At 25.6% G+C, this 16,202-nt stretch overlaps 2 protein-coding genes across 7 annotated transcripts in view; one reads left to right on the top strand and one right to left on the bottom strand.

Annotated features, from left to right (window-relative positions):
* Positions 1-669: 669 nt before the first annotated feature.
* On the bottom strand, positions 670-8,949 carry LOC126902483 (acetylcholine receptor subunit alpha-L1). The gene is made up of 8 exons (XM_050679809.1): positions 8,454-8,949; positions 6,959-7,003; positions 6,778-6,887; positions 6,541-6,721; positions 4,783-5,243; positions 4,474-4,635; positions 3,527-3,839; positions 670-3,157 (listed from the first exon to the last, which is right to left on the bottom strand). The coding sequence occupies exons 1-8, from the start codon at positions 8,631-8,633 to the stop codon at positions 2,969-2,971; spliced, it is 1,641 nt and encodes a 546-aa protein (XP_050535766.1). The 5' UTR covers positions 8,634-8,949; the 3' UTR covers positions 670-2,968.
* LOC126902482 (acetylcholine receptor subunit alpha-like 1) overlaps positions 6,615-16,202 on the top strand; it is a 15,138-nt gene continuing 5,550 nt past the window's right edge. The window contains exons 1-6 of one of the 6 annotated variants that reach the window (XM_050679802.1): positions 6,615-6,730; positions 12,133-12,338; positions 13,167-13,211; positions 13,264-13,373; positions 14,881-15,061; positions 15,372-15,832. In XM_050679802.1, the coding sequence (XP_050535759.1) occupies positions 6,673-6,730; positions 12,133-12,338; positions 13,167-13,211; positions 13,264-13,373; positions 14,881-15,061; positions 15,372-15,832 (1,061 nt within the window). In that variant the 5' untranslated portion in view covers positions 6,615-6,672. Of the gene's footprint in view, positions 6,731-10,263; positions 10,517-10,781; positions 11,196-12,132; positions 12,339-13,166; positions 13,212-13,263; positions 13,374-14,880; positions 15,062-15,371; positions 15,833-16,202 lie in introns of those variants that run through there. The other 5 variants (XM_050679803.1, XM_050679804.1, XM_050679807.1 and 2 more) reach the window with 5 other exon arrangements.

Genomic DNA, 16,202 nt, shown 5'->3' on the forward strand with positions numbered 1-16,202 from the left:
GTNAATTTAAATAAATTAAAGTAGATTTTAATATTTAGAGGTACGAAAAATCTTTAATAGATATATGCATTATATCGAATATTGTAGTAATAATAATTTGCGTTCAATTATTATACTAGTATAGTACTTGATCTCTAAATTTGTACTAAAATTTATATCGTAGAATACCGCTGAGTTTAACTATATTTAAATTATTTTATTTAAATTTTTTTTTTATATTTNAATTATTTTATTTAAATTTTTTTTTTATATTTAGTTTAAGCAACAACAATCAGTTTCACTAATTTCTCGTGATACGAAAATAATAGAAATGATTTTCTATAATTTTCAAATATTAACGAATGAATATATGTCATTAATGATAGTTTTTTTTTATTAAATGAATTAACACTATTAATATAATAAAACAATCAATAAATATACTTTTGTACAATTAACATAAAGAAAAACACAACTTATTTTTTATTTAAAATTATATAATACAGCAATTGAGCTATTGTCTATAAAATACAAAAATGTAATTATAACATGAATACTTATGTCTTGAAATGCTAATCGCTATGTAAAAAATAAATAAACAAATAAAAATAAAAATTATTCATAAATTATTGATTTTTTTGTTATTAAACGTATAATTAAAAATATTGAGCATATATTATTTAAAAACATTAACAACAAAAATTATTTTGTACATAACTTATCCTTATGTTCAATACATTTTATACATAACAAAGTAAATCTATTAAGTATATGTACATTAAAGTATAATTTATAAAACCTATTTTAGTAGTATAACAAAAATTATATTAAATTGCTGTTGTCAAATATCTCGAGATTTATTTTTCTTTAGAATAATTTTTAAATTAAACATTTAAAAACAAATTTTTTTTAAATACCTGTATGTATCATAAGAACAAATGAATTTATATTGGAATTACATTTTATCTATGATTGATTTTTGATAATACTGCTAAAATGTAAAATTAAAAGCGTTATTTAACAATGCGAAAATAAATGAAGTTAAGCGTTCAACGATCTTGATGTATTTACATAATTGTGGTTTGCGTAAATATAATTTGGTGTGTGGTTACAGAAGTGCTATTATAAAGCAATTTTTATGATAAGTAGGTTTGTTTGACTGGCATTGATCGAATATTTACTCGGGCCGTAACTGACCTTAATATGTGATTAACTAGTTTTATACAAATTGATTTTATAGTCATTAATTAAGCTAAGTTTTTGCAAATCGTATAATAGACTCATTTTAGAAGTGATTTAATTCTATGTATTATATACACGCTGATGTACATGCTTAAAAGTATTCCACTGTATAAAACATAAACAACAATCAAACAATATAGATTGTCCGCATGCATAACATTAAAAATAAACTATAAAAAATAATATTCCATTGTTTCAGATATTAAAAGTAATAGCTCAGTAATTTTGATATTACTATATTGGTATAATGATAATAATAATGACAAATAAATATTTTTAATGGTTAACAACATTTAAGTTAATGAAAAATGTTAAAATTGTAAAAACAATGTTTAAGTGAAATACGCACTCACAAAATGTTTTATTTGAATTCGCCATAATTTAGGAAATAAAATTTCAACACAGTTGATTTATAATGAGTTATTAACATAATTATCATAGTTGGATTATAAATAATTAAAAAAACACAAATATTATAATTATTATTATTAATTAATAATGTTGAACGAATATAAAAATTAATTCATTAAAATAATAAACAAAGATCTATGAATTTTCAATAATTGTTAAATAAGTTATTGATGTAAATTAAAGATACTTTTAAAAACCTTTGTTGGAAGTAATTTATGTAATACTCACGTGTCAACCCAAACTGATTATAAGGAGATTAAAAAGTCATTTTGCATGTTAATATATTTTTACCTACTAATACATTTTTTTTTTAAGAACAATATAACAAATATATCTTTTATTCTCTAAATTATCTAAAATTATCCAATGCTTTTTGTTGTATGAAAAATGTAAATATACCCCGAGAAAAAATAATTACTTTATATTTATAACAACGTTGTGAAACGTCTTAACCAGTTACATTGCCCAGAAATACAATAAGTATTCCAAGTGGTCCGTTTATTTAACTCTATCATTTATAAAATAAAAATAATTTGGGAATTTTTTTTTACTTTTTTAGTTAAATATAGTTCTCAATTTTTGAATTAATGTACATTTTTAATAAAAAATAATATTTCCGAAATTATTTTTATTTTGTAAGTAATTAAGTGAGTTGTGATTACTCTGTTTATTGAAACCCATTTAGCTGTAAACCCGATGTTAATACATTTACTTGTAAACATTATTTAACTATGAAACTTTTTTTATACAAAGGGTTTTTATTTTTCAGTAAAAATTTTTAAATAACAGGTATATTAAAAAACTATAATTGAATAATAATATCAAATTTTAAATGTTATTTTTCCAATAATAGAACAATAAAACAATAATAGTATATGTATAAATTCAAATGATAATTTTGTAATATTGTGTAACTACTTAACTAATTTTTTCTTTTTAGGAAATTTGCCTGAACAATTTTATTTTATCTAAAAATAAATAAACCTTTAATCTAAGTCAATGGCAGTAATAATAAATTTAATTAAATCGTTATTAATACAAAAGAGTCAATTGTTTATTGGTAAATCCGTTTTCTCGGTAATAAATATTAGTTAATCAACTACTTAGCCATTAAATAAAAACAGAGGTGACTTCAATATATAAAAATGGTTTCCGTCAAATGTCATTAAATACCTAATATATGAAAATAACCAAAAATAAATGTCGTTTCTAATACGATTTATTTTATTAGGTACTTTAAGTTTGAAACGGAGTGTTTAGTTTTTATGTGATTTCCAAAAGTATTCCAACATTTTTCACTTAAAAATCATAATAGTCTGCAATTTAAAAGCAGACACTAATCAGAGGTTGGGAAGAATTGTTTTTTGGCAATAAACGAAATTTCCCTATCTATTGGTTTTGTGTTATCGTAAAGTGATGGAGCTTCACATAATATCATAACAGTACCCATTATGGAAGCTACTGTAAATATCCACAAAAATAATCGATCTAGTACCATGGCTACAAATCCCCAGTCTTGATCTTCCTAAAATCAAAAAAATAATTGTAACATAAATGGCATAGACTGTTTTATTAGGTTCATTAATTCATAAAATTAAAAAAGATACAGGAGGAACGATTTTTTAACCAATAAAAACCTTTTTTCAATCAAAAACATATAAATCAGTTAAATAAATGACATTTGTTCAAATAAAATTTTAATTATTTCTACGGTGTTGTGCTAAAGTTACAGTTAAGAAAACAAAATTTAATTTAAAAATATTAATTTTTTTTAATACCTTTAATTATATAGGTCTCAACATTTTATTTCAAATGAAAATTTGAAATTACAGTTAAATTAATAATAGGAGTATTTACTAATTTAAAAAACTTTAATAAATAATTGCTTATTTACCGTGTTGTACTCATCTTGACGCTGTAAATGATGTTGAATAAACTTAACGTTGTGTATTGCTTTTTCTAACTCAAATGGATATTTTTTTCTAATTGCGGTTGGAATATCGTTAAATGTATCATCTATTGAAGACACTGCTGCATTAACTAACCTACTAGCAGCACCCGCGGCTGCAGTTCCGTTGCACCCTGTGCGACCAGTTGTAGCCATGAACCTACGTAAAGAGTCTGTAGGTGATCGTCGACCTATTGGAGGTGAAGGGATTGGAACTGGTGGTACGTTCAAAGTAGCCCCAACACTAGCCGCGTTTAATCTATAAAAAATAAGCCAATTAGAATGATATAAATTTATTTTTTGTCATAATTATTACAAATTGTTTTGATACATAGTAATTAATTTAACTTTTGCAACTGAATATTTTTTTTAATAATAATTTTGTTGAGGATATTGTTTAGATTTGATTATATTGATTACATAGATTATTTGATTTGTAGATTATTAATTAGTATTTCTTAAGTTTAGAGGCAACATACATTTTACGAACAAGAATAAATCTTCAAAAAAAAATACAGTAACTATAGTATTTGAAAGTAGTTGACCAATACAAATTCATTATTAAATTTTAACAACAGGTTATGGTTAAAATAACATGTTTAAAAATAAAAATTATCCTTAGACATTTCTTAAACACGCTTCTCTCACCAGCAAAATTATAATTCTAAATTTATTATCGATCACCCATTTTATAATAAGATTATTTTTTTATTTTTAAGACAGTTCTAAATGTATGTTGTATGAAAAAAACTTATTTGGAATCTTTACAAGGTATAATAAATGAACATAAAAATTATTTTATAATAAATAAATTATCACTATTATAAAAAATATTATGTATATAACGTCAAAAGAATCACTCTGTATAACAGTTTAAAATTTAAAGTTAATACCTAGCCAAATTAAGATTTAACTTTTTACAAGTTTTCATTTGTTTTTGTTTAAGAGCTGAATCTACAAGCAATTGTTCTGGTACTCTCATTAGAAGTAATTTTGGAAGAGCTCTAATAAAAACTGTACGCATCCACGATGGAATTTTATGGGTACTTGGTTGTCTAAAATAAAAATATTACTAAGTGTATAAATGAACAAATAATTAATAAATAGTTTATATAATTATATATATATATATATATAATTATATAAACATATATATATATATATATAATATAATTTATTTTAATAGATTCAGGAATACATACCTATAATGAATATTAATGATGATTATAGTAACAACCACACACAAGGCAACTAACAACATGGTGAATAAAAGATATTTCCCAAGTAGTGGTAATGCCAAAGAAGTTGATGGAATAATTTCAGAAATTAGCAAAAAAAACATAGTTTGTGATAAGAGTATAGTAATGCACAGAGATATCTTCTCTTTAGAATCAGCAGGTAAATAGAATACAAGAACTGATAAATAAGATATACCAACACAAGGTACAATTAAATTGACTGTGTAAAATAATGTTCTACGTCTTAACGTTATGTTAAAAAATATATCAACATATGGTTCAACACAACATGGATAATATCTTTCATGCCTCTCAGCTGGTACACTAAGAATATCCCATTCTACGCTGGGATAGTAGGCCTTGAGATCAATTCCTAAATCTACTTTATTAGATCCTTGCATTTGACTTATATGTTGCAAATTTATCTGTAAGCATAACGTATTTATATAAATAAAATTGTCACGAAATTGGACATTTTTTAAATTTTTATATGGACAGCCAACCCTTATAGTCATCCTAATACAACTCGTGGTTTTTTTAATCTATTAAAATTACTTTTAACATAAATACGATTTTTTTTTTAATATCACTAAAAATAACAAAATGTGACATTATTTTGGCAGGTTTACGCAAAAAGAGTCTACCATAGAAAAACATATTTTTGACCATTGGTGGGATACTGACCATAAAAGATGCCCTCGTTCTACTTTGTGATAACTAGAGCCCGAAATAGTATTTTTATAAATTCTTAAATTAATTATATTATAATAAAACACTATAACGTGAGTCATATAGACTTACATAGTGTCATAATTTACGACTGATTTTTAGAAATTTTGGAATAATTGATTTTTGGTAAAGTTCTGCTACTTTAAAGGGTTTTTAAACAAATAATTTGAGATTCTGGTTAAATTCTCGGTTTTTTTACTTTCTTCGTCAAAAACGGTTTTACTGGTTAAACAGGTATTTTAAACTATTTTTTAAATATTCTTTTTATAAGGTTACATCCCTTGGTTGATAGTTTATAAATGTAATTGTATAAAAACTAAAAATAAAATTCCCATTTTATCCTAGTTGTAAAAATGAGATTTTATTCGAATACTCTTAGTGAAATAAATAAATAAATGTATATATATATATGTATGTGTGTAGTAAATTATTATTATAGAATAATCTTAGTTAATAACTGACACGCTACAAAAATTACACAAATAGATTCGCTTATAGATTCATTTTAACAACAATAAATGATGTAAGATAGTTGCGGTTGGAGTGTAATCTTTACGAATTGACGTCAACTACACGGGACTGTAAAATTAACAGCTTAAGTATTTAATTCTGCAGCCTTATAACCAATAGTAGAGGAGATAGTTCCTACATTTACTTGTGCATAAGTATACAACTATTAACATATATGACCTTGATTTATAGAACGTATGCTCATGACCATCGCTAAATATAAGTGTATTATTTTATAGTGTGAAATAATTACTTAATGATAATTTATTTTAAAACTGTACATAAGTGTAATGTGTTAAAATTTTCATGGATTGTTGTTTTGTTTGAAATGTTTACGGATGTATCCACGTTTTCAGTTATGATTTGACGTACCGAACTCGTCGCAGAGTCCATCTTCAGAACGATAGTTACAGTCTCGTGGATGTAACCATGTTGTCCATAATTGTTTTATCAAAGGATAATAAAAAAAATAGAATGTATTACCTGATTGCCATCGTACGTCCACGATCCAAACTTCATAAAACACGTTTGTTGATCGAAAGGAAAATATCGTACATCAATTTCACACGATGACTTGAAAATCGCAGGAGGCGTCCACATGACCCTACCAGAGTGATGAAGTACAGCTTTTGTCATAGTAGTGATCACATATTCGCCATCAGCACTATCAAAAGTAAAAAATAAAAATAAATTTCTAATATTTTGTACTAAATAGTTTACTTGTTGTAAAGTACTATATCTGGTATCCAAATATGTTCAGATGGCACATATAGTTCTTGAACACCTCCATATTCCAAAGGTTCCCATTGAAATTTATGATCTTCCCACTCCTAATTTATTGAAAGATATTTAAATTAAAAAATTAAGTCATGTTTTTATGCAACAGCAAAATTTAACTCACATGTTCTAACCAAACATTTGTAGTCAAAATCTGATCTTTAAGATTCTAAAAGAAAAACAAAGATAAACAATTTGTAAATAATTTTTCTTGGTGTTCCCTAAACCAAAAAGTCTTAAAACAATATTTATTGATTTTTTGGGAAACCGTTTAATTGTTTAACCATTATATCTGTTCAAATCTTTGTAAAACAAAAGTGTTCTAATTTTAATTAAAACCAACAATCGAGAAATTAAGAAAAAAAAATTTCCGTTTATTATAAATATTTTATTTATTTTTTGCTTATGACGTTATTATTGAGAATAAATGCCTAAAAACGGCGACTGATAAACTCCCTACAACGATATAATATTAACTCTTGTATGGAGATAGAGTTAATTTCTATAAATAGAAATAATGTGAATTATTGAAATATTTAATATTAGCTACTCTCATTTGACCATAAATATTCAAATGAGTTAACTTTTAATAAAAAATGTAAGGATATAAGCGTCATAATATAAATGTAATAATTACATGAAAAACGTTTCTCAAATAAATAATATTTAAGTAAAAATATATAATTAGACACATAATATAAAAATAATTCAAAATGTATGTTTATTTTTATATGATACTTTTTTTACAGAGACGTATTTCTTAGAATACCTTGTAGATATTTTTGTTTTTTAAGTTTTATTTGCTCATATTTACTAGTATTGTGGTACATTACTCTTCTTATTTTAATAAACACGTCTATTTGTAAATTCTTTCAAAACATTTATAAACAATTAAATATTAGGATGTTGGTGGATAAGATAACCGTTAAATGATTCACAAGCGTTCGTTGTTTTTGAATTAGCCCAGAAATATGGAGAAAATATTGACGTAAAAACAGTTTACAATAGCCAGTTACAAGAGCTATCAAAATAAAAATGTGAAAAATAAATTGCAGGTTTTATGTGGTAGACAGTGGCTGATTGAGGAGGTCATAACACCCCTTGATCCACCTCCATATTAAGTGTAATGTAATAATTTATTTGCTAGTTTAAGAATCTTATCATAATCATAATTGTATAAATTAATTATTATACTTGTGCGTTAATTGTTCTGCATCCTTGATTTATAATTTATAAATTTATATATTAGTATTTTTTTTTTATTAAATAATTTTAATCGATAAGCAATTTAGCATAACTAAGATACCTTAAGTATTATAATTCCTAATAATAATAACTGTATAACTAGATTATAGATTGTGATATATCTGATAAATTTTTATACTTCTGAACTAAATCAATTTTAATTAGGATATCATAGTAAATATAGTACAAAATGAGTATAAAATTACAGTTTATCTAATATGTTTAATACAAAAGCCATATATGTAACGTTTGCAATATACACTATTTTTAAGCTATGGCTAATATCATGGTTAAAAACTTCAAGTTATTCAATTTCAAATATGTATATAATATATATTTTATTAAATTAAAATTTTTAGCATTTTGAAACATACCAACTCGATGAGCTGAGACAATCTTAGGCCTAGTTTGACCAAAACAGTATCAGTGTTATTGCTCACTGGCCTAATAAGTCGGTTGTAGTTGCTTAGTAAATCGTCGTACAGCCGCTTTGCATCTGGATTGCATAAGCAGCTGCCCAAAAGAAATATCAGCAAATAATGGACGCTCGACATTCGGTCGGCGGTCTTGGGCGCAAATCGATAGCGACCTGTGCAGTGTGCTGGCCACAGGGTCGGATGCTGTACTAAACAACTAACGGGTGCGCCCCTGACTTAAGCGCCTTTTCGATCTATAGATTCATCAGTGCGCACGCCCTAGACAGACCTAAATATTGTAACGCTACAGTGCAATCACTTTGTGGGTTAAATAGAGGAAAATTTAAAAACAAACCACCAAAATATCAGAATTTTTGCAGCACAACTTTTCGATTTCATATAAATATCGTCTAAAGGAGGTGTTGGAGATAGACCCACCATGTCGTACAACAAACAATATTTCATACTTTACACTTNATCAGCAAATAATGGACGCTCGACATTCGGTCGGCGGTCTTGGGCGCAAATCGATAGCGACCTGTGCAGTGTGCTGGCCACAGCGTCGGATGCTGTACTAAACAACTAACGGGTGCGCCCCTGACTTAAGCGCCTTTTCGATCTATACATTCATCAGTGCACACACCCTAGACACCCCTAAATATTGTAACGCTACAGTGCAATCACTTTGTGGTTCAAATAGAGGAAAATTTTAAAACAAACCACCAAAATATCAGAATTTTTGCAGCACAACTTTTCGATTTCATATAAATATCGTCTAAAAGAGGTGTTGGAGATAGACCACACCATGTCGTACAACAAACAACATTTCATACTTTACACTATTTATTTTCACATGTATCTCGTAATTTAATTTAGAAAACTTCATTTATGTTGTAACTTTTTATAATTTGTCATAAAAATAAAAAGTTGTGTTACCACTATAGTTAAAATATTTATAGTTTTATTTTAATAAATCCTTGATAAAATTTGCAATTAAGATTTAAAAAATTGTTCTTCACATATTTTGTTATCTCTTTGGGAATTTCAAACATTACTGACCTATTAACACATACACGATTTTAACATTGAACTAGTTCAACATTCAAATCTTTACACTTAAAATCAGTTTTAATATTAATAAAAGTATATTATTTAACTAGTTAACTTCTACATTAGTACAACAAAACACTTGTCAAATTTAAATGATACTGATATAACAAAAACATATATTATTTCTTCATAAATTATAATCAACTTAATTTAGATTCCGATATTTTTTTTATGGATACCTTTTGAAGAAAAATAACAGTTCATGTAGCACACATCCGTGAGTTTAATAAATAATCTTATTTTTACACACCGCTGTTATTTTCATTCTAGTACTTATTACACACAGCTTCACGATATCAAACACCTGTTAACACACGCTCATTAAAAAACTCATGATTTTACATAATCAAACTATAAACTATTCTTTTAAGTCATCGAAATTATTTAACTGATGACATAAAACTTGTAGCAATGTAACAAATTGTAACTCGTAACAGATAGTTCTGTTGATATGATAGATTGCTAAATTGAAATTGAAATTTAAATGTCATGATAAAAATTATTTTTCACATGGCATTTTGTCCAACAGCGGAAAAAAAGCACAAAAGTTTACTTGATTTGAACGAATCGGTCTTTATTGACTGATAAGATCGGTCTCATTCGTGAAAGTTCGTCCCATCTCGTTCATCCCTTTGGCCGCCGCCGCCAGATGAACCGCGTACCACAAAGATCAGTACACTGTGCGGACTAACGCCCTATGCACTAAATATACACTTTCGGATGCGAGTCCGACAACTTAAAGAGTAATAACATGACGAACAACAAAAAATATATAAGCCTTCTAAAAGGTTCGCGGTCTATTGCCGTATCAATCTTAATTTTGTAACTTTCTTCTGTTGTAATTACTAACAAGGATACATAACACTCCACTATTACAATAAAATAAAAAACTGGATATCACTTTACTTAAGGTGAGTAAATATGATATTCCAATAGTTAATAAAAATACTTCAATCATTTTATTATTTGATTTTAATATTAAAAAAACTTTAGGACATTATAAAATTTATCATGTAAACACCTAAAGACCTTCATGGAGAACAAAGTTAATCGATACGCTCTCTTCTCTTGCAATGGACCATTATTTCCCTTTATACCACCCAGGCCGTCCTCTCAGTCATCGCATCGCCGTTTTAAAAACCGATTTGCTTATTTTAATTTTTAAATGTTATATAGCGTTAAAAGTGCAATTGATACACGCCACACGTTCCTCCTGTCTTGTCACTCGAGTACTAAAAGCATAGCAAGGCTTCTCTTGACTCTTTGAGAGGGAATTTTCATTTTGTTTTATTCTTTAACAAAGGCAAGCTTAAAACTCTCTATAATACAACCATTCAAAAGGAAAGTCAATGTGATACGACCGATTATTTATGCTGTTATGTCATTGTCGACGATTCAAAATTACCAATTGCGATTTACAAACATGAATATAAGTTGATGTTTATTTTAGTTACATTAAAATCGCAACGTTAGTCTTACAAAAATATCTCTTACTTAGTTTGGAAATTTAAATAAATCAACATTTTATTAGCTAACTCGAAATATTTGAAAGCCTCTTTTTCAAACATACAATTATTCAAAATATTTAAGGTGAGTAAAATAGTTATTTCTGAGAAATTGATTTCCTCATTACCCGGAAAAAGTATATTAAATATACTTATATACTTAATATACATCTGACAAATTTTGTCAGACGTTTTAACACCTCGTGATTTATAGACCAAACACTGGTCGTTAATGGTCAATCATTTTGCTATGCAAAATCGTTTCAAGTCAACGAATAGGGAACAGTTTCTTAAGTCCGTTTTTGGCACTGGTTTAAAACAAATGTTTCATAGAATTGACCTTTTAACTTTCTTATTAAGGCTACAATTTTCAATTATGCAATTTTTACTTCAATCGTTTTTATTTTAGTTATTTTTATCTTAAACTTATACACCAGCTAAGTGGATTAAAATTTAATTCAATATTTAATATTAACAAAAATTATAAACACTCTTTTGAATGATTTATCATACAAAAGACACATAAAAATACATTCCTGTATTTATTCATAAATATGAAATTTTAACGCATGCGTTGCCATTTTAAATCTTGTATTTTTTCTTTTCTCATAAATATATTATATTATATTATGTAAATATTATGCCATAATTGATATAAACATTATTCTTATTTGTTCGTTTACTATTTTCCATTATTTCGTATTACTACGACAACTATTTCAATTATAATTTAAACCTGAATGAATAGAAAATATTTGTTATTTAATTTTAATTTTTTTTTCCTAATTACCCTAAGGTACTTTTTATTAAAACGATCGAAATGAATAAAATACAATTATTATTAATTAATATATATATATACAAATACAACATTAATGGGATTTACACTTCTAGTGAATTGGACCCTTCACTGGAAATGTAAAATACTTAGTCTTTTAAAATAAATTTTTATAGCTAAATATTTATTTTATGTAAACCAACTATTGAAAATAATAATTATCATTTTTTTTTTCTAATTTTAGATATGAAGACAAATAATTTTGTTATTTCTACGGTTATTTTAACACTTTTAGCGATACCATATTCCTTTGTAAACAGCAGTCCCGATGCTAAACGGTTGTATGACGATCTCCTTAGTAATTATAACCGACTTATAAGGCCGGTCGGTAACAATTCAGATCGTTTAACTGTCAAAATGGGCCTTAAATTATCTCAATTAATTGAAGTCGTAAGTAAAATTAAAATATATTTACATTTACATTTTATTGTGTATACAAAATTTGTTAAATTATCTATTCACGAATATAAAAATTTTTAATAATTTCTTATTAAATTTCAACATATTATAAACTTAACATGAATAATACATTTTAGATATTTGTTTTTAAATAATTCATGAAATAATATCAAAAAAATATTTTCTATAAAATCATTTAAACATAGAATTCATATTTAAATTGATACCAATGAAATTATATCTCCACTCACATTTTATCGAATATTTTCTTATACATATTTTATTAAAATAAAATTTAATTACTAATAACATTAAAAACTTAACACATTAAAGTAATACTTATAGTAGGTGAGCAAACTTACATAAAAGTATAATTTTATTATTTATGAATAAAAATCAAAATTTCAATAAAACACTGCAATGGTTTTTTGTTTTTGTTGTTGTTTTTTAACAATCAAATATATTGGATCAATTTTAAAACCATTGTTTAATTTTATTTTATTTATATAAGAGCTATAAACGATTAATATTAATTATAGATAGTTAATGTAGGTGCCATTTTAATTTACATTGTTTAAGAATCCACAATACAAGCTTCCAATTTCTATCAATTAAATAATTAACACACCCCTTACAATAATTTTCTTTATTTTAAAACACAAAATAATTACATTGAGCTAAAATATAATGTAAAAGTATTATTTTACTGATAATTGCAGATATTTGTATATTTAAAAAAATGAATTAGTACAAAATTTGATTAAATTCATATATTTAAAATAGTAACTAATTAATGTTTAACACATTATTCTATTACAGAATTTAAGGAATCAAATAATGACAACAAACGTATGGGTTGAACAAGTAAGAAGTCATTTAATATTTTTTCCTTTTATGGATTGATACATTTTTTTAGGAATGGAATGATTACAAGTTAAAATGGAATCCAGAAGATTACGGCGGAGTAGATACATTATATGTTCCTTCAGAACATATTTGGTTGCCTGATATTGTTTTATACAATAAGTATGTTGAAATAAATTACTATTTTTTTTCTTCTAAACCGTTTAATAATACTTGTCTACAAATTGACAATTTTTAAATTTGACAGAAACAAAAATATACTTTTCTAATCCAATTTTTCGCGCTGAATCCAAATCTACTATTAGATTTTTTCGATTACTTCTAGTTTTTGAGGTCACTACCATTAAATAAAAAACTAGTAATTACACATAAAAAAAATTAATTAAAAAAAAAAAAAATGTGTTACAAATTATTCCTAATTTTAATTTTTAGTATGTTATCGATAATCCGCGCGAAATTTTGATTCAAAATGTGTTTAACCTCTTTTTTTTTCGTACTCTAGAGTTGATTTTTTAATACCGAGATTTAAATAGCAATTATTACCAAGATTTCTATTAAAATTATAAAAATCATGGGTTATTATAATAACGTTAAAACAGAAGAAAAAAAAGTAAATTAACAAGTATATTACATCAAAAAAACGTAAAATATTGTTATTTATAAAAAATATACAATATTAAACTTAAAAAATGTGCGAAAATTAAAAACATTGTAACATTAACATTGTAAATGTAAAAAAAATGTTTTAAATCGTATGTTTAATAATGTCATAATGTCAGATTGATAATTTTAAGATTTAAAATTAAGCACATGTCATTTTTCATTTTATTTTTAAAACTATTTTGGCTACATTGATATATTGTGCATAGGCATTAAATGATTGTTAAATATTATATTCAAAAAGTATTAAGAATATATCTTAGTAATAAAAGGAATCAGTTTACTATATTTCATAATTGATAAGTTTAACTGAATTTAAATGTTTGAGATTAATATAAAATATTGTGTTTAAAAATACTAAAAAAATTCCCTAATTATTACCATTGAACTGTTATTTATAAAAATGTTTGAAATAAAATTTTTTATTGGTTATGCATTCATATGTATTATATTTCATTAATGATGTATGTTCATTTAATATTTTATGTGTAATTACTCATTTTTTACTTATTAGTAATAATCTCAAAAACTAATATATAGAAAAATTAAATTGTAGATTTGGATTCAGCGAGGTAAATTGAATTAAAAGAGTATATATTCAACTCTGACAACAATTCCTTGTAAATCAGTATAATACTAGTAATTAGACATAAATTTTATATTTCTATCACAAAATAAACAATGTGTAAAATCTTTATCGTAATTAGAGTACAGAATCATATGTACTATACATTTTGTATAATTATTCTGAATATATAACCAGTCAGTTCAAATGTTGACTAATTTAATTGAGACTTAACCAAAAAGTTATAACAGTGTAAATAGTTGTAGGGTCGTAGAGGGGCCTATTTTTCTTTATGATAAATTTGTTTTTGCTTTACCTGAACAATATTGCACAAATTCTTAACTCTCTAAATTACTTTAAACAAAAATAATGAATTCATAGAGGTCCATGCTCTAATCATAACAGTCGTTTAACTGTTCCATTACATTTTTTTAACTTATCTAGCGCTGATGGCAGCTATGAAGTAACCATAATGACCAAGGCGATACTTCATTATACTGGTAAAGTTCAATGGAAACCACCTGCGATTTATAAATCTTTTTGTGAAATTGATGTCGAATATTTTCCATTTGATGAACAAACTTGCTCAATGAAGTTTGGATCGTGGACTTATGACGGATATATGGTGAGAAAAAGTTATCTAGTGTAACGTTTCCGATTCTACGTGTGGCTTGGGATAGAGCTTTTTTCGGTCGGTTCAAAGGTAAATTATCAGGTTAATGGAAAATTCATCACGAAGTAACCACACGTTGAAAGTATTCCATGTGTTCTTCTAGTTTAGATACCTCACTGTATTAATATAATATTTGCCTTTAAGTATTTTGTCACAATACAGCTATTTAGTATTAAAAAATCTTGCTCACAAATATTTTATTTACTTTTTTTTTTCTGTATTAAAAAATGCCAAAATATATTCACTTTTTTAATTTTTTTAGATGGATTTAAGACACATATCGCAAGCTCCAGATTCAGATGAAATTGAAATGGGTATTGATCTGCAGGATTATTATTTATCAGTAGAATGGGATATCATGGGAGTACCAGCTGTTCGTCATGAGAAGTATTATTCCTGTTGTGAAGAACCTTATTTAGATATCTATTTCAACATCACGCTAAGGCGAAAAACATTATTTTATACAGTCAACTTGATTATACCTTGCGTTGGTATTTCATTTTTATCTGTACTAGTGTTTTACTTACCATCTGAATCAGGAGAGAAGGTATCGCTATGTATATCTATTCTACTATCACTGACTGTGTTCTTTCTCCTATTAGTTGAAATTATACCACCCACATCACTCACTGTGCCACTTTTGGGTAAATATTTACTGTTCACCATGGTACTGGTCACATTGTCTGTTTTTGTAACGGTTGCCGTGTTAAATGTGAATTTCAGGTATTAATTTCTGTAATAATTAAAAATATAATTCTTAACCTTTTTTATAAGCTAATAAATCACATTGATAAGATTTTGCCTAATTTTTATTTGCATAAAGAATATTGTTTTCAGTTGTGATCAGAATAAAACCATTCAGTTTTACAATTATTATTTTTAAAAAAATGGTTTTTGCATTTCAAAAGTGTTGATTTACATTATTTCCATATTTTATTTTCACAATTGCATTTTTTAAGCTATATTTTCATTCCCCAAAAAATTATAAAAATGGCTTATTAGTTTTTTTTTAAATAGCTTCTGAATTAAATATTTAAACTTTTTATTAGATCGCCTGTTACACACAAAATGAAACCGTGGGTTGTAAAGATGT

Source organism: Daktulosphaira vitifoliae, unplaced genomic scaffold (genome assembly GCF_025091365.1).
Source record: "Daktulosphaira vitifoliae isolate Bord-2020 unplaced genomic scaffold, ASM2509136v1 Scaffold_3, whole genome shotgun sequence".
NCBI classification, from domain to species: Eukaryota; Metazoa; Arthropoda; class Insecta; order Hemiptera; family Phylloxeridae; genus Daktulosphaira; species Daktulosphaira vitifoliae.